Here is an 18,039-nt window from a genome sequence, read left to right as displayed (position 1 = left end):
CACCACCTGGGGTGGGGGGTCTTGGTCTCCCTGCCCCTGGGGCTCACACAGGCCTCTAGTATTGTGTGCAGTCGGGCCAGGGTGTCCTGGAGCAGGTCTCGCAGTGGAAGGCAGGCAGGTGTTGGGGAGGCAGTTACCGAGGCAACGGGAACAGGGCGTTTCTGAGGTGGTTGCCATGGGGACCTGGATGCTGACGAAGGCTCGCGAGGCTGTGAGCAGCCACAGTGCCCTGCTCAGAAGCCCGGGGCTCATCAGTCAAGCCGGTTCCAGGTTCTCACTTGGCAGCACGGGCAGGCGAGTGCCCCCCGGTTCCGGGAGGAGAACAGCAGTGCCCCAGCCCTGGTCTTCCAGCCCAGAGCCTCGCCTGCCCGCGCAGCACCAGGATGGCCACCATCACCTGCACCCGCTTCACAGAAGAGTACCAGCTCTTTGAGGAACTGGGAAAGTGAGTTACACCTTAGAGAGTCCTGGAGGGTGCAGGGGGTAGGCGTCATGGGCGGGGGTGTGCACCTGTGGTGTTTCCTGTTCTCACACAGGAAAGAAGGCTGTATGTGTTTGACAGCTCTTGCATGTGCAGAGTACCCAGAACCGGCATGGGCATGTTTGCAGGTACACAGATGTGCCAAGGCCAGCTGCGTGAGTGTGTGTAGAGGGGTGAAGGGTTGATGGTGCATGCCAGTGAGCTTACACACATGCACACATGCACACACGCACACACATGCACATGCCCTGAGCACACACAGATTCTTAGAAATAGGGCTTAAAAGGGATTCTCCCCATCAGCTGACTCCAAGGCTGGAATTCCCTGTGAGTTTCTCTTGAGGTGGCCATCTGGCATCAAGTGGGATGCCTCTGGTGACAGCTCACCCCCTCCCAGGTAGTCCTTTCTGACTTTAGGCACCTTGAGCAACTGTGCAGAGCAGCCAACTTCTCCCTGTAAGCACACCTTTCCCCACTTGCCCCCCTCCAGCTCCTCTGAGGAGTGAGGGCATTGGGATAGCAGGGGTTAACAACTGAGTGACTGGGGAGGCTTTCTGGGTGTTGGGAGGAGGGGAAGGGCAATCAGCAAAAACCAGGCTTGTTGTGAAGGGGCATTGCTGTGGCAGGGCTGGTGATGTGACAGTGCACTGACTCTGGTCCCTTGGCAAAATTGTCCTGCCCTTATGACTGGTGTGGAGAGAAAGGTGGGAGGATGAGGGGAGAGGAGAGCCCCTTGGGGTAGTCCAACAGGCTGTGGAGGGTCAGGAAAGCATTTCTGGATGCCCCCAGCAGGGTTTGTGGAAGATGCAGGGATGGATCTACGGTAAGGGTATAGTTTGGAGGCAGGTTTGTCCTGTGGGCAAAGCAGTTCCAATGTCCTGGGTAGTTCCTGCTGTAGCAGCAGGGACCTAGGGGGGAGGGGCCCTATAAACAGATATGTGCTGGCATGAGGTCTGGAAGTGCACACACAAGTGTGCATTTTGATGTGTGTTGTATAAGGACTGACTCTGGGGTACACCGGTGAGCACTGAAAGGTTGTGTTAGTAATGTGTGTGCACCAGGAGGAGGTGCTGGTATGCTTCTTGTATTAAGCCTGGAAGTGCAAGTGTGTCCTGCAAGCAAGGATGTGTGCAAGTGGAACAAGGGCTGCCATTGGCTGGTTTGCATGGGAATGAAGGTGTGAACGTGAGTCACATGTATGTTAAGTTAGAGCTGTGTGCACAGCAGCAGGCAATTGTGTGTGAGGTCTGGGCATGTGCAAACATACGTCTGTGTAAGCATGCACATCTGGGACTTGGGCACATTGGTCCCTATGAGGTCTGGACATGCATATCCATGTGAGGACACGGGGCCATGCACACAGGAAGGTTTATGTGTGTGCATGTGAAGCCTGGTCCCATAAGCTCGGGTGGGAGTGTGGGTGTTGTGAGCTCATGCTGGTGTCTGCATATGTGTGGGAGGTGGGCCTGTGGCTGTGTACAAGTAGGCTGCCTGCACACACACACTAGCACACAGGGCAATCCTGACACCTACAGGCACACACCAGCTCCTTCGTACAGAGACACACCATGTGCGGATGTGTGCTTGCTCTTGTCTGCAGTCTTCCTGTCTTTCTGAGTGTGTTTCTGTGCTGGGGGGTGGGCAGCAGGAACAAGAGGTACAGGGCTGCTCTGGAGGCTGTCTGCCAAACTTGTGCAGGGACCCCCTTCTCAGCTGGGTCCACTGACTAGCTGGGAACTGCCTTTCAGGGTGTGACTGAGGCTTGGGTCTGGGAGGACTGCGTCACAGAGTGCAGTGAAATGGAATTTAAATGTGACTCAGATGCTCAAAGTGACAATAAAAGTGATGTTTTGCCCCAAGAGGAGATGGAGATCTTGAAGACTGGGTGCTGTGGGAGCGACTTGGCAAAGAGCCTTCTCAGCCCCATTGCCTGCCAGGGTGCTTGAGGGACTGGACCATGGCAGTACTTCAGGAGCCAGGGAGCCCTGGTGTGTCCATGGCACGAAAACTGAGGGTGGCAGTCATCGCCTGGCCTTGTCTAATCAATTTCAGACCTCTTGCTTCTGGAATCATCAGCGCTCTTAACCTTTTTTAGGTCACATATTCCTCCAGGAATCTGGTGAAAGGCTAAGTCTACATTCCTCAGGAAAATGCGTAAACCTAAAATATGTTGTGCGCAGCATCAGGAGCTTGCAGGCCATCAGGAAGGCTATGGATGGGGCTCAGGTTAAGGATGCTTGCATTGAAAAAAAGGGGATGAGGACCCACACCTCTGATGCCCAGGTTAAAAAGGCCAGGATACCACTGGGTGGGGGGTCTTCTGCTCTGCCTGGCAGCTTCAGTCCAAGAGCCTAGTGGGACAGGTAGGGGCAGTGCCCAGCACAGGGCATAGGCTCTGGGCCTCCATCCCCCAAAGCTCAGTAACATTGGCAGGGTATGGCACTTCTTTCCCCCCACCTATAATCTGGAGATGAAAAAGGGCTGTGAGGATGAGAGGAGGTAGTGTGTGTGAAAATGTAGTGACAAGCCTGGCACACAATGGCCTTTCAGAAAGGATTGCTTCCGGGGACTGGAGCACCGAAGATGCCTGCAGGGCTCATCCCAGCCAGGGCACCGCAGTCACCACCCAGAAGCTGAGCCCCCATTCCAGGAGCCCACTTTCAATCCCTGGCAGGGAGACTGGTAGAGGCAGCTAGTTGGGCCCTGTAAGGGGACATTGGAGCCTTTGGACCTCCTTCTGCAGGGACTTGGGCTGCCCACCTGGAAAGGAGGGCACGTGCCTCTTCCTGGTGTCCGACCCGATGAGTCTGGCTCGTGACTGCAAGCCTTCCTTTGAGCAGCGCAGGACTAGGGCTGGCTGGTGAAAGCTGCCCTTCTCTCTGCTGGTGGGCAGCCAGCCGGGAGCTGGGGGTAGGGGGGTGGGCTGGAGTCAGTGCCCTGGGCAGAGGCTTCTAAGGGCCTCTTGATGCTACTGAGGAAGGTCCCACTGCAGTATAAGACTCAGATAAACCAGGAATTGATTTCAGCTCCCCCAGAGGGGTGAGGTGGGGCTGTCTCTTGGGATCCAAAGCCTAGCTCACTCTCTCTTCCCTTGACCCCAATCCTCCTTCCTCCCAGGGAATGAGAGAAACAAAGCCCAGACCCTAGGAGCACAAAAGCTATTTGGGAGGCAGACTGCAGCAACGTCTGCTCAGGGTCAGGGTGGGCCTGGGCACTCGGGCCACGGCTCCCAGTAGACCAGGCTCTTGTTCTCCGAAGGCCAGGAGGGGCAGGGGTTAGTTTCCAGGAGGTGGAGAAGGAGGTTGCCTCCTGCAGCCTCTGACATTCTCTGGGCTCTGGATCCCACTCCCAGGAAGGGTCAGGGAGGCCAAGCATTGCCCTGCAGCCTGTGAAATCAGCAGGCAGTGCAAAAGATCCTCTGAAGGAGCTATTACTTGAGAGAAGGAGAGGGAGGGAGGGAGACTGGAGAGCGGTTGCAACCCACTCTTTTCTCTCTAGAAACAGAGATCTGAAATGACTCAAGGGTGGTGTTGAGGCCGAGGGAGGGGTTCCAGGGGCCAGCAAGGTTGGCGGGGGTTGGCAGATGGGGGGGCGGGTTGAGGAGGGTGGGAGCCGCTGCCCCGCTAATGTCCTAGGCTCCATTATATCATGAACTGGACTTGGAATGGGCTGATCAGCAGTCGATACTGCTGATCAGCAGTTGTCCCAGAGGCAACTCCCTGCACTTGGGTGTCCAGGGTCCTGGGTACTCAGGTTTCCCTCTGGGGACTCAAACTCTAATGTCTGCACATGTGTTTAGCTATCTGGTCCTTCCCTGGCAGAACCATTAGGAGGATCGATGATGTAATACTGGATAGAGAGGACACCTGGGCATGGATGCACCACCCAAAGACGGGGGTTGTGCTTTTATTTTGCTTCCAGTAACCTATCACATTCCCAGCACTTTGGGGCCCGCAAGCTCATCTGTGCAGGAGACAGAGGGCTTTCTTATCCATCTCACAGATGGGTAGACTGAGGCTGAGCAGATGGAGTGACTGGCCCGGGGAATGGGTGGTAGCGCTCAGACTTGCATGTAGGTCTCCAGCACTTGCATGCAGGGGAATGCTGATGCCAGGGCCCCTCCTGGTGCTGTGTCTGGAGAACCCTACTAGGGAGGGGAATGGCCTGGTGGGGGAGGGGACTCGGAGCTTATTTTCCAGTCATGATTCTGCTTTTCATTTACTGGGCTGCCCTAGGTGGATCCCTTGCCCTCGGTGTACTTCAACTTTACCATCTGTAAAATGGGGTCGGAATAGCTCTGCAGATGTTAAAATGCCCTATTGGAGTTGCTGCCCTCTTTAGACTCCCTCTGTGGGAGGCACACACAGGAAATTTCAGATTCCCAAAACCTCAGAACTGGAAGGACCATGGACACTGTCTCTACACATAGCACAGATGGTGAAGTTAATGCCCAGAGAGAAATGGTTTGCCCAAGGCCAAAGGGAGAGGTGGTGGCCAAGCCAGGGGAGGGGACCAGATGATGTGCAAGAATGAAGAGTTGGGGAGCAGGTCCTCAAGGCGGGTGTGGCAAGGACACGGGAGGGGACAGGCTTTCCTTCCTCCCCCTGCAAGCCATCAGAGCGGCAGGCACGCACATGTTCTGGTGCATGCGGCAGCCCTCCACCCCCACGCAGCCACCCCCACACAGGCTGAGACACACTGACACTCTGCCAAGCCTCCCGCCCGCCCGCCTCCCTGCACAAGCACACAGTAACATTGCTACCAGCAGCCCTGCAGTCTGGGGCCCTGGCCCTCTCGGTGGGGCGAGGGCCGAGCCTTGGGATGCAACACCAGTATCCTGTTGCTAGTGTACACACACACACACACACACACACACCTGTGCATGTGGATGGGCACATGCACACACACTGGCTCCAACTGGACGTTAAGCACAAGTCTGCCTCCCAGTGCAGAGAGAGCAAGAGGATTACTGGCCAGGCTTCTAGCTTTTTTTTTTTTTTTTTTTTTTTTTTTTTATCTCTGTCTCTGTCCCTACCTCTGTTTCTATCTCCGTCTCCCTTCCCCTCTTCCTTTGTGTCTCTCTAGTCTCTGTCTCTTTTTCTCTCTCTCCCCTTCCCTTTCTTTCTGTGGTTCCCTTTGCCACGTTTGCCCTCTCTTGCAAGCATGTCGTCCATGTCACGTGCTCTCTTGAGCTTCTCTGTGGCACGGCAGGAAGCACCCCCCCCATCCCAGGCCAGCCTGGTGTAGCCTCCAGAGCATGTCGAACCTGCTGAGTTGCAGCCCAGGCCCTTTGGATGCTTGTGGGGTGAGTTGCCCACCAATAAATACATCAGGAGAGGCTGCAAGGCCACTGGGATTTTCTGTGCTGAAGAATGTTGCAGGACTTGGTGTCATGGGGATCACATGAAAGGTGGAATGTCTATGACTCTTGCATCCATTTGACAAAAATTTCCTGAGCCCAGTGGGTACCACATGCAAGACTTATGCAGTCTCTGCCCCCTTGGGGCTCATGGTCTAGTGAGAAGCTGACATTAATTAAATCACTTCAGAAATTACTTAAATGCAACTGGACAAGGACTATGAGCACAAACACGGAGCTGTGAGCTGCACAGAGATCCCAAGTAGTTGGATGGGGGAGGTATCAGGGAAGGCTCCCCTGAGGAGGTGACACTGGGGAGCTGGAGGCTGAATAAGAGTTAATCAGAGGGAGGAGGGTGGAAGCGCGTTCTTCAGTGTGGGAACAGCACAGGCAAAGGCTCCGAGATGTGTATTTTGACGGAACATATCAGTCCTGGGGAAGTGGAGGGTCTCACTCTTCTTAGACCTGCTCAGCCTGCCACCAGCCTTTGAATGCCTGGAACCTAGGAGGATTATTAAAAATCCGTTGATTGTCTATAAGAGGGGCCAGACAGGGTGGTGAGGGTCTGAAAGCGAACTCAAGTGAGAGAGGGCTGAGGAGCTGGGGGACTTCAGCAGGAAGAGGAGACCCCTGAAGTGGGGGTGGCTTCTCCCCTCATCTCTGCAGAGATGTCCTGGGGCCAAAGGGCAGAGAGCAGATGGCTCTGTGTGGCCACAGAGGGCAGAGCAGGGCCAACTGTGTAGAGTAACAACAGGGAGGTGGATTTCAGCTCAGCGTGTGGAAGAACCTTCTAATGGTCAGAAATGCTCCTCTACCACCTAGATGGACGTGTCCCCAGGAGATCGTGAGCACTCTGGTAGCAGAGAAATGAACACTCACAGCCTGCTTTCACCCCTGCGCCTCTGTTTCCCTCCTGTCCCACATCCCTGTCCTTGCCCAGTGAGATGCTCTGCTGCACGTGTGAAGTGGGAGATGGTTTCGGGGCCAGAGTATCCTCAGTACCACTCAGAATGTCGGAATGAGGAGTGCTCCCTTTCTTACGGATGGGGAACTGGGAACTAAGGCCCAGGGAGGGCCAGAGATGTGCCCAAAGTCACACAAGGCAGTTACATGCAAGAACTGGTTACGTTAGCCTCTTTCCAGTCTGGTGCTTGGACCTTGGAGCATCTCTCTCTGCATCTCTGAGAGCCTTCAGGGTGCGCAGGTGGATGGAACCAGCCAGGAGGCCATCCAAGGCTCAGCATCTTCCCTGCTTTGCCTGTTCTGGTCCTGTCTCCAAGCTCTGTGAATATTTTTTCATTTTTCCTTTTTGTAATCCATTCAAGAAAACCCATGCACAGCCAAAACAAGGAACTTCTGTTGGTTCAATGTTCTCTGCAGCAAACAGAATCTTCCGGTCCCCAGGCCTTCTGTGTCCCCCACATGACTTCTGCTGAGTTGGCGTGGGGCAGGCCTGGGGGGTGTGGGATAGCTCCAACACACGCTGTCCCTGCGGCATCTCCTGGAGTCCAGGAGTGGGTGGCTACAGCCGGGCTGGGAGGGGGGATGTGCCTCAGATTTTCTGGCTGTAAAATGCTGTCACTTGTGGTGTTCTGGGCAGCGCTGCTGTGCTGAGCTGGGGAGGAGAGAGAGAAAACCAAGTAAAGGGGGTCCTGAGCCCCCAGCCTTTATCTCCTCAGCTCTGTTTGCCATTTGGGGACTTGCATAGCTGTGTTTTGTTTGTGTTATTAAGAAAGGGCATTACTGCTTTAAAAGAAATAAATAAAAAGAAAGAGATGGCTTAAAAATAACTGATCAACAGGGGATTTCGCAGATTGGTAAACTAAGGCCCACAAAGGTGAAGGGATTTGTTTAAAGTACACAGAGGTGGGTGTTGTGGAAAAAGTATAGTTCTTTTGTTTCTGAACAAATCTGACACCAGCTTTGCAACTGTTTGGGGGAATCTAGGAGCCCTTATTAGAATCTCAATGAGCCACAGCCACTCTCCCCTGGGGACCCCAAATTAAGGCCCCTTTTGATCTGAGAGCATGGGTAATTGGAAAGAGCAATGGAAGATGAAGCAGGAGTTCTGGGTTCAAGGTCTTGGCCTCAGTCTCTCCATCTGTGGAATGGGGAGATGGTGGGCCTCTATGGTAAGATATCACCAGGCATACCAGCTTCTGACGCAGCCACATGTGGCCCACACTCTGGCCCCTTGGGTGGAGTTGCTCCCACAGCCCACCCTAACTCTTCCGGACAAATGTCTCCCTTTCCCCAGCATTCTAACCCTGCCTATTCTGGGTTCTACGACCCCAGGCTTGCTCCATGCTGAGTGATCACATCAGCTGACTTGGACTATGAGTTACTGACTACTGGGAAGTTTTGGATGCGAATCTTCCCACAGATAGCAGGTCTGTCTGCATTTGGCCAGACACTTCTGAAACGATCCAGCTCATCTCAGAGAGGTAGAATGCTTAGGTGTCTTTGCTGACAGTGGGGAGGCCTTTGGGGAGAAGACTGGACTTTGTTTATGAGGTGCCTGTCACATAGCATCCAGGCAAGATGGTGAGTGGCTGAGAATCTGGGACTAGACTTCTGGGGGTGGGTGTATTTAGAAGCAGAGTTCCATCTTCAGTGACGGTTGATGGCTTTCACTGCTTTGGGGCGGCATGTCATGGAATCCTTCGTGAAGCTGATGAAAAATATGCACCCTCTGCTCAAAATGATGCACAGATACAGAATAATTGTATTAAAATTTTAAGTGTGTTCACGAACGCCCAGAGCCTCCCCAGAGATCCCAGCTAATGGCCTAGGTAGGTGGATAAAGGGGAAATGGTAAGGAAACGGTGGAGAGAGAACAGGAAGCAGCAATCTTGGGGGGAAGTTGAAGAAGTGCAAACACTGTCAGCCGGGGATGGGGGGTGGGCACTAGGAGAATGCCGTGACCCAGAGACCAAAAGAAGGAGGGGCCTCAAAGCTGGGGTCAGTGGGGCGAAGCACCACCTGTACGGGGCAGGCAAGTTGATCAGTACCAATGGGGCTGAGGCTCAGAGGGGCATTGGGTGGGCAGGCCTGGCACAGCTTTTCTTCCAGGGAGGCTGGGGGTGGGAGCCAGATTGCGGTGGGTTCATGGAGTGTGGGAGGTGGGAAGAGGAGGCGGCGGATATCAGTCGGACACTTGTTCTGGAAGTTTGGCAGCAAAGAAGGGAGGAAGGAAGTGGTCCAGGCTGCTGGGTGGAGAGAAAGGTTCTTAGTTTTTAAATATAAATATAATATATATATATATATATATATATATATATATATATATATATATATATATATATTTATTTGGGGGGAAGGGTAGTTGATTATTTTTCCAGAGTGAGGGGGACCTGGGTGTGTTGGAGGAAGCAGCCAATGAAGCGGAGATCCTAAAGCTGGTCAGAACCCCTGACCGGCAGACCCCCAGGGAGTACAGAGTGGAGGGAGGGGTTGGTGACTCTGCTGCCTGCAGCAGGCCCTTATGAACAGTGTTCCTGCCTGCCGAGACTCCCAGGCTCTGAGCACTCAGGGTGAAGGCTGGGGATTCCTCTAGAGGACATTGGCAGTGACCAGTCTTGGCTAGCAGGAATCTCTTCCTACCCTTGTCTAGCAGAGACTTCTCACCAATGGCCCAGAAGGAGCGGGGCTGGGGCTCCTCATCGCCACCTTTCAAATAGGGAAACAGAGGCCCAGAAAGATAAGCGAGCTGGCAGCCAAGCTGGGTGAGACTTTCTACTCCTTGTCAAATGCTCCCGGTGCTGCACATGGCTGCCATGTCAGCCTTTGGGGGCGTTTCAGGCCAGAGAGGGTGGCAAGCCCCTGTCAGGGCAGGACACTGTGCCTGCCAGGCATCCAGCAAGCAATTTCCCACTGTGATTCTCACTTTTTACAGCCCATTAGCACAATCCCACATTCTCAGCCACACTGAGCCCACTCTCACCGTGCCCTCTCCATCTGTCCGGTGGAGAGCCAGGCACTGCCGCCTTTCCGCTCGCCTTCATGCTGGCACACTCCCAGGGGCAGGCTGCTCCGCTCTGTCTGGGGGAGCAGCCCCTTTCCCCTCCACACCATGGCCCCGCCTCCTCTCCTAGCTTGCTTCTTCCCTGAGCTTGGCAAACAAGGTCCATTTTGTTTCTGATGATGCCAGCTGTTCTCATCACTTCGTAGGTAATGATGCCTATAAAAGGCGTTGTTTCCTGATCAGGTACTGTACTCCAGGGACTGTGCTAATCCATTGCATACCTTATTATCTCACCGAATCCTTGCAAAAGCTGCACAGGGTGGGCATTGTTCTTATCTCATTTTACAGGGGAAGAAAGAGGCTGCCCAAGGTTCAGGAAGTCGCTAGTAAGTGGCTGAACTCTGGCTGGCCTGGTTCCTGAGCTGTTCTCATCCGCCTAGAACTTCACTTTCCTATATGGGGTCATTAGCCACATGCAGTTATTTAAATGAGATGGAATTAAAAACTTTGATTTTCAGTCCTACTAGCCACATGTCAAGTGCCTACATAGTCATAGGAGGCTAGTGACTGTCACACTGGACAACACAGACTAATTCTATCATCACAGAATGTCCTGCTGGAGGTGATGCTGGTAAGAATATTAAAGATGGAAAGGCCTCCTCCCCACCCCCATCCCATGTTGCAGATGAAGAAACTGAGGCCACACTGACGCAGACCCCTGCCTAAGATCTCCCAGCAAGACTGAGACCTGAGATTCTGTCCCTCCAGTGCCTGTCTGTCTCACATGCTCACCTCTCCCTGCCCACTTTCTGTGACCCTCTCGACAACATGGATACACACTTCATACCCAGGGTGACGCATCTGTGCTTTGTCACACCCAGAGCCACATGGCATCCCATACAGCAGGGCATTGACCAGGCTGCTGATACATACCTGTGGGCAGGACCGTTTCCTTGACCCCTTTACACCCCAAAACTCTTTCACAGGCGCTCCCAGGACCCACCCACGACCCCTTACACTCACACAGGGCCCTCCTAAGCAGGCCTCGTCCCTTCCTCTTGGGAGCCCTGGTCACTCCCTCCACCCTGCCCTCCCCACCTGGGCCTCCTCCCCTCTCGCTCTCTGTCCTGTTTCCAAGCTCCTGCCTACCCGCTTGCTGGCCACCTGCTCAGTGCAGGGCTGGGGGAGGAGTGGGCTGGCTCCTCTGTTTGCCAAGGCAGCTGTGCTGTGGCCACTTGCTCATGTAGGACGAGACTGCAGAAAAATGCCCTTTTCAACAGAAGATAAAAGAGAAGGAAGTTAGGGCAGCAGGCTCACTGCCCCCGCTCTCATTTTTGCTACAGATTCCCCTCTGCCCTTCCTTTCCCTGATCTTAGTGCCTTGGCAGGAAGGGAGGAGCCTTCCCACTATGGATGAAGATCAGAGGCTGCACACACAGAAAGAGGGGCTCCTTGGCTCAGGCCCTCCCTCGCCCCATTTGAGGCTTTTATATGTCTGGCCCTGTGCCCAGAGTTTTGTAGGAGTTGTCCCCCTTAACCTCCCCACCACAGCCAGGCGGGAGGTAGAGGCTATTATTGTCCCCATTTTATAGGAGGAGACAGAGAGGTGCAGCACCGAGTTCAGTATCACATGGTCAGTTGGGGGTGAGTCATGATTGGACCACAGAGCTTTGTGAGCCCAGAGCCCTTGTTCTTGAGGATCCCACTCTCCTGCCTTTGGTGGAGTCAGAACAGCACGTGCGGGAGACCTGGGTTCTCTCCACAACCTCACTAGGAATATGCCGGCTCCCCGAGGCCTCAGTTTCCTGACCCGTTAAATGGGAGATGAGAATTCCCCAACTGTGAGGGCCCAGAAGGAGCTTAGTGGTGCCCGTGCATTGAAGGGAGGCCTGCGTCCTCTGGATCTGTAGCTCTGAACTGGTTTTGATAAACTCCTCCCTCTGAGCATCTGCTAAAAGCCAGGCATCTGTGTCCCAGAAAAAAACAGCGTGCAGACCTCCGCTCACAGGCACAGGGTGTCCTTCAGGGGTCCTGTACCGTACCTCTGCGGCCTCCCACTCATGGCCTGAATCTTTAGTGAGAACCTGGGATTTTCTCAGCAGCTTGGGACTGTGTTCTGAGGAGGAAGTTGAGCACCTCTCCTGGTTTATAGGCGGGGGTCTCTGGGCCTCGGCCCCTGGAACAGAGCCAGGTTCATGGGGTCTGTGCAGCCTGCATGCTCAGAGCCCCAGGTGACCTCCTGTCGGTGCTGATTTCGAGGGCAGGGCAGTTGTCAGGCAGGACTTCCCGGGGAGGGGGGCAGTGCCAAGCTGGCTGGGACAGCATGTTAAATTAAAATACAGATTCCCTGGGCCCACTCTCAGAGGCTCTGATTTCGTAGGTCTGAACAGGGCCTCAGAATATGTATTTTTTAAAGAACTCCCTCAAGGGATTCTGAAGCAGCCAGTCTGCTAACCATCGATTTAAGGTCTTTACCAAGAATGGAGTTTTATTTCTCTAGTGGAGAAATTACCTCCCTCGCTCCCTCTCTCCCATTCTCCCACATTAATTGAAATCCAGCTTGGACCAAGCATGGACTGGATGCTAGTGAGCAGGACTAAGCCTAGCCTTGCATTAGGAGCTTATAGCCTTCCTCCTTCCCTGCCCTCTCCCTCCCTGGATTCTTAGAACCTGTCCCAGAAGTGACCACTTTAATCATTATCTCTCCTGGGGCCTTTGAAAATCATGGTTGGGCAGGGGACCTGAAGGTGTTTGGGTCCATCCCCTTGTCTGGGTGGTGTGAGAGCCTTTGAGAGACCCGTTGCTCCCTACCCTCCTCAGATACCTGTTCCTATTCCTCTCCCCTATCTCATTTCAGTCCCTCTCACTGTTGCTTACATCTACCTCCTGTCCCTGCAAGTGACATCTATGGAGTCCCAGTTGGTAGCAGACATTGGGTAGTCGGGCATGGGGTTGTGGAAAAGAAAGTTCAAGTCCTGGCCCTAGGGGAAATCACTGTCAGGTGCGAGAGGTGTACCAGATGAGCAGCCACAAACCTGGGCCAGATGGGGTTGGGTACACGGTGTCAGGGGGCATCAAGAAGCCCTATAATGGAAGGCTTCTCGGGGCAGGTGACCGATCTTGCTGCTTTCCTCCAGGTGAGGGGAAGGCAGGGGCTGCACACCACAGGGCATGTCTGTTGCTGTGTGAGACTGTCGTGTGCCCGTAAATTCTGGCTTTCTCCAGCTTTCCTCCCAGATCACATTTCCCGGCCTCCAGCCTCCCTCCCAGCTCTTTCTTCCTCATTTTTCTCCAGTTTCCTGCCACTCCCTTCATGCTGCTCGGACACAAAGCCAGTGACATGATGCTCAGGCCATGTGCAGAGAGGGGGTCTTTGTCAGCCTGCAGACTTCCTTGGTGTCTGCCAGCATCCTCCCCTGGTCCCATCAACCTTATCTTGGTGGCTTGGACCTGTTCGTATGCTTAGCAGGAGGATCGAAGTTTGTAGGATACAATGGGGTGCACCCATGGCAGGAACCTGGACATGCAGGCTCACTGGTGGGGGAGAAACCAAAAACCTGGGAGTGCAAATATCTGAGTTCTAAATGCGGCCCTGCCTGGAACTAGCTGTGCAGCCTTCAACAATCTACACCAAGCTATGCCGAAGCTCAAAACCTTGAGTCCCACTCCAGACCTAAGGAATCAGAATCTGCATTTTAGCAAGACACTCGGGTAATTTGTATGAACCTTAAAAACGGGGAAACCTGCACCACAGACTTACTTTTTGCCATTAGCCTGTGGTTAGGGCAGTAATGTTAGTGACCAAGAGGCCTCCTCTGGGACATGACGGGGTTGGGCCAGATGACCTTTGTGGCAGAGGATGCAACATGACACCTAGGTGCCAGATCTAGCCCTCAAACTAGTTTCATGTGGCCAGATACTATGTTTACATTAATAATAATAATAATATCAATAAGGTGTCAGTATTTAAAAATTGAGAAATTTCACATAAATACTTGCTTCAGGTTCTTTTCCAACCACCAATACCTTGAGGATAAAATCCCAGGAACATCCTAAATCACATGAAAAGATCCCCGGCCTCACTCCTAGTATGAGAATTACAAATCATCTCTACCTCGAGTTGCCATTTGCCACCTGTCTCACTAGCAAAAATAAGAAAGTTTGATAGCATGCCATGCAGACAGGAGTGGAGGAAAATGGTCTCCTCACCATGAGTTGGTACAGTCTCTAAGATGAAAAATCTCTCATTATCTATCAAAATTTCCAAACACCTACCTTTGACTGAGTAATAGCAGCTCTAGTAATTTACCCACCAACACTTGCACCTGTGGGAAACAGAACGCTAATGAGCGCATGTAAGGTTGCTCATCGCAGCGCTGTTTATAATTGCTATGGGTTGGAACTAACCAATTGCCCATCGACAGGAGACTGGCTAGGTAAATTATAGGACAGCCATATGATTGAATATGATATCATGAAGAGCTCTTTGTGTAATAGAAGGTTTGCCAAAATATTTACTGAAAAATGGAGGGTGCAGAGCTTGCAAGGTCCAATAGCATTTGTGTGGAGGAAAGGGTGTCTGTGGCCGTGTCTGGGAGGGGACCTCGGAGACTGGGGTACAAGGATGAGAGGGAGTCTTGAATCTTTTGAACTTTGAACCACATCAACATGTTGCCTACTGAAAGAACAAAAAACTAAAAACTTTCAAAGACCTAAATTCTGGGATTCTAACATGACTTGATTCTACTGTTTTACAGTTGGGTGAGCCTAACTTACTAGGACTGTGGAAGGCTCATCTCTTGTGAGGCCCAGCTTCTAATAATCCATCACTAGTGGTTCCCCTGGGTCTGCGGCCCTGCTCCGTCCCCGAGTCGGCCACAGCAGCCCCTATGAGCTCGAGCAGCCGTGAAATAGGGCTCTCTGCCTACTATGGTGTAGTGGCAAGGACTCCAGCATCTCCTGGGTACACAGCCCTCGGGCCCGCCCTCACCCTCTTTGACTTCTCTGTCCTAGGGGAGCCTTCTCGGTGGTGCGCAGGTGTGTGAAGGTGCTGGCCGGCCAGGAGTACGCTGCCAAGATCATCAACACCAAGAAGCTCTCGGCCAGAGGTAGGTGGGGGAATCCATGGCTTCCCACCCTTGGGGCTCTCCGTCCTTTCACCCCTCCCTCTACCTTTTGGCTTAGAACCAGGACCAGCGTCTGTCCCCATGGGCGGTGCTGCAGCAGGGGTGAGAGTTCCTCTTCCTGCGGATATTGTGAACAGACCCATTCCAATTTCTTTTCTTAAGAAATCTAGGCTGGAGGTCACAGCCTCTCTGATAGGCCAAGCTCTCTTCTTCCACATTCTGGTGAAGCTTAAGATGCCAGGTGGGACTCCCTTTCCCTGCTTTTCTGCCACTCACACCCAATCTCATATCCAGACCTCTGCACCTGCTGTTTCCTCTGCTGGGAGGCCCTCACCTGGCTCCTTACAAGGCTGGCTCTTTCTCAGCCTGCAGGTCTCAGCTTAGTGCCACGCACTTGAAGATGCCCAAATCTGAGGGCATCTCTCCCATCCTATATCTCTCATTACTGTTTACTTTCATATGGCTTTCTGCCAACCTAGACTTAACCTGGTTACTGGCTTGGTTCCTTGTTTAACATCCACCTTTCCTTCTGACTTTAAGTTCCAACAGGGTAAGGATGGGCCTCAGTCCTTGTGATATGTTCAGTACCTAGGACAGCGCCCTGTATATCCTAGGTGCTCAACCAGTGTCCAGTGAACTCTCCGTGCTCGGTTTCAACCACACGGGTCTGATAACTGTTCCCTAATACTCCCGAGGGCAGTGACTTCCAAACCTGACTTTACATTGGAATCCCCTGGAGAGCTTCAAACACTCTTGATGCCCAGATCCCACCCCCAGAGGTTGTGATTTAATTAGCCTGGTGCGTGACCTGGGATTTGGAAAAGATCCCCAGGTAATTCTAATTTGGAAATGTACCTAGACCAGAAGCAGAAGCGTCACCAGCAGATAGTTAAAAATGCAAATTCTTGACTCCAGACTTAAGGAATCAGAGTCTGCATTTTAACAAGACAGCCAGGAGATTCATGTGAACTTTAAAACTTGGGAAGCCTGCCTAGAAGTCTTGCTTCTTGACTTTAGCATGTGATTAGGGCAATAATGGTGGTGACCATGGTCAGTGTGCTGGGGAGGGTTGTCTTCAAAGATTCAATCCCTGGTCTGAACAATGTCTAAGCTGCCTTGGGGGACCACTGGGTGGTGAAGGGAATTCTGGTGGGTAGGTTGGTGCAGGGGGGGGCTGTGCAGCCCGTGGCTTGTGCAGTGTGGGAGATGTTGTGTGCAGGGCTAGCATAGCGTCCAGGTGTTTGCCTGGCACAGGCAGCAGCTGCGTCTGGGCCAGGGCCCGGCAGGTGTGAGGTTCACAGAGGCTGGTACAGGATGTTCACGCTGTCCCCCACAGGCCTTCCAGCAGGCCCCGTATTAGACCTTGTGCTGCTGCTTTTCATCTCTCTGATTCAGTGTTGTTGGGAGCCCAGCACTTCCTCTTAGTTACTGAACACCCCTGTAGGCAGCCAGTGTCCTGCAGGGAGAAGAGGCTGGAGACCGGAGTAGGGGGTATCCTTTGAAGGCCCAGGGCCCCTCATGACACAGGGTAAGCACGAAAGCCAGTGTGAAAGAGAGAGAGCTGTGAAAGGTCCAGAGCCAGAGCCAGGGGCAGGGGCCAGGGCGGGCAGGTGGGCCAGCCAGAGCACTGCCTCGAGTCCAGGTGGTAGAACTGGCCTTGCTATTGCTGTGTGACTAGTGGCAGTCCAGTGCCTTCTCTCTGCTTTGTGTCTCTAGCAATCAAATGGGAGGGCCCAATCCCTAAAAAATAGTGGGGGCAGGACTAGAGTCACGACTTGGGGTGACAGGTTGAGGTTGACTCCAAATGAGGGAAGGTCAGGAAGCAAGGTCCTCCTGGATGCTGGGGGTCTTGGGTCAGTTCAACACATACACACACACACAGATGTGTACGGGGAAGAAGGGAGAGGCATTGCCCCTCTTTTTTTGTTTTTTTAAAGTTTTTATTTATTTATATTTAGAGAGGGGGGAAAAGGGAGAAAGAAAGGGAGAGACACATCAACCTGTGGTTGCCTCTCACACACCCCACCTAGGGACTTGGCCTGCAACCCAGGCATGTGCCCTGGCTGGGAATTGATCTGGCAACACTTTGGTTCACAGGCTGGTGTTCAATCCACTGAGCCACACCAGCCAGGGCGATTGCCTCTTTTTTAGAAGGTGACTAAGCAGTCCTGGGCAGTGTCTGCATTGGGCTGTGTCAAGCGGTAACCGCCATGCCCCCTCTTTTTGGCAATTAGTTGAGCTCCTGGGAGGAAGGTGTCCCAGGCCTAGGAGAGCATGGAGGGCGGGAGTGGAGATGCTCTTCAGGGAACCTTTCCAAGGAAGCCTGCCAACTGCCAGGGCTCTCTCCCCAGTGGGAGAGGCGAGCAGAACTCTTTTAGCAGGTTTCTTTGTTTGCCACCCAAGGTGCCTGGGGTGGGGAATGGCTTGAGACTGAATATTTGGCAACACACTCTAAGCTTCTCCTGCTGGCAGTCCTGGGTGACTTTGGCAGCAATGAGTGGGGGGCTGTGCCCATTCGGGGTGTCTGTTCCACCCCCAGGGAGCTGTGGCTTCCTCTTTCCCACTTGGGCAGCCTCTTCTATCCGGTGGTTCCTAAACCCAGGAGATATTTTTTGTACATATTTTTAAACTAGTGTTTTAAATAAAATGCTCATGACATAAACAATTCCAAGAAACCATATAGACATGAAACGAAAAGTAAAAATTTTGCCCGTCCCAACCCCTGCCAACTCCTCTTAGGCGCCTTTATAAAAATGCAGCTTCCCTGGGCAGTTCCACTCCCGGAGGGGTGGATTCAGTAGGTGAGGCCTGAGCACCTGCACCGACAGATTCCTGTCCTGAGTAGCTGCCGGGTGCTAACGCCCTGCCAGGGGCTCTGTGTGCTTTCTAGCCCCGGCGCACCAGGCATACACAGAACGAGTTCACTAGCCTTGCTGGGCATGTGGACACAGCTGGCTCAGCCAGAGGTGACTGGTCTGGGTGTAGCGACCTCCCCAGGCCCCACTGTCCATCCTGGCACTGATGGCTCTCTTCCTCAGCTCCTGGGTGACCAGTCTCAGGACACTGGGTGGGAAGCACGGCATGAGCTCTCTCAGGCTGCCCCTGAGCTTC

At 53.2% G+C, this 18,039-nt stretch overlaps 1 protein-coding gene across 5 annotated transcripts in view; it reads left to right on the top strand.

The window, feature by feature from the left end:
- The first annotated feature begins 212 nt into the window (after positions 1–212).
- The window catches only part of CAMK2A (calcium/calmodulin dependent protein kinase II alpha), a 58,099-nt gene continuing 40,272 nt past the window's right edge, over positions 213–18,039 (top strand). For 4 of the 5 annotated variants that reach the window (XM_090288405.1, XM_090288403.1, XM_090288407.1 and 1 more), the window contains exons 1-2: positions 215–445; positions 14,816–14,910. In XM_090288405.1, coding sequence (XP_090144531.1) covers positions 384–445; positions 14,816–14,910 — 157 coding nt within the window. In that variant the 5' untranslated portion in view covers positions 215–383. Of the gene's footprint in view, positions 446–14,815; positions 14,911–18,039 lie in introns of all 5 variants that reach the window. The other variant, XM_090288408.1, reaches the window with a different exon arrangement.

Source organism: Furipterus horrens, unplaced genomic scaffold (assembly GCF_987537825.1).
Source record: "Furipterus horrens unplaced genomic scaffold, mFurHor1.1.pri manual_scaffold_10, whole genome shotgun sequence".
NCBI lineage: Eukaryota > Metazoa > Chordata > Mammalia > Chiroptera > Furipteridae > Furipterus > Furipterus horrens.
This window is presented reverse-complemented; position numbering and strand designations above follow the sequence as displayed.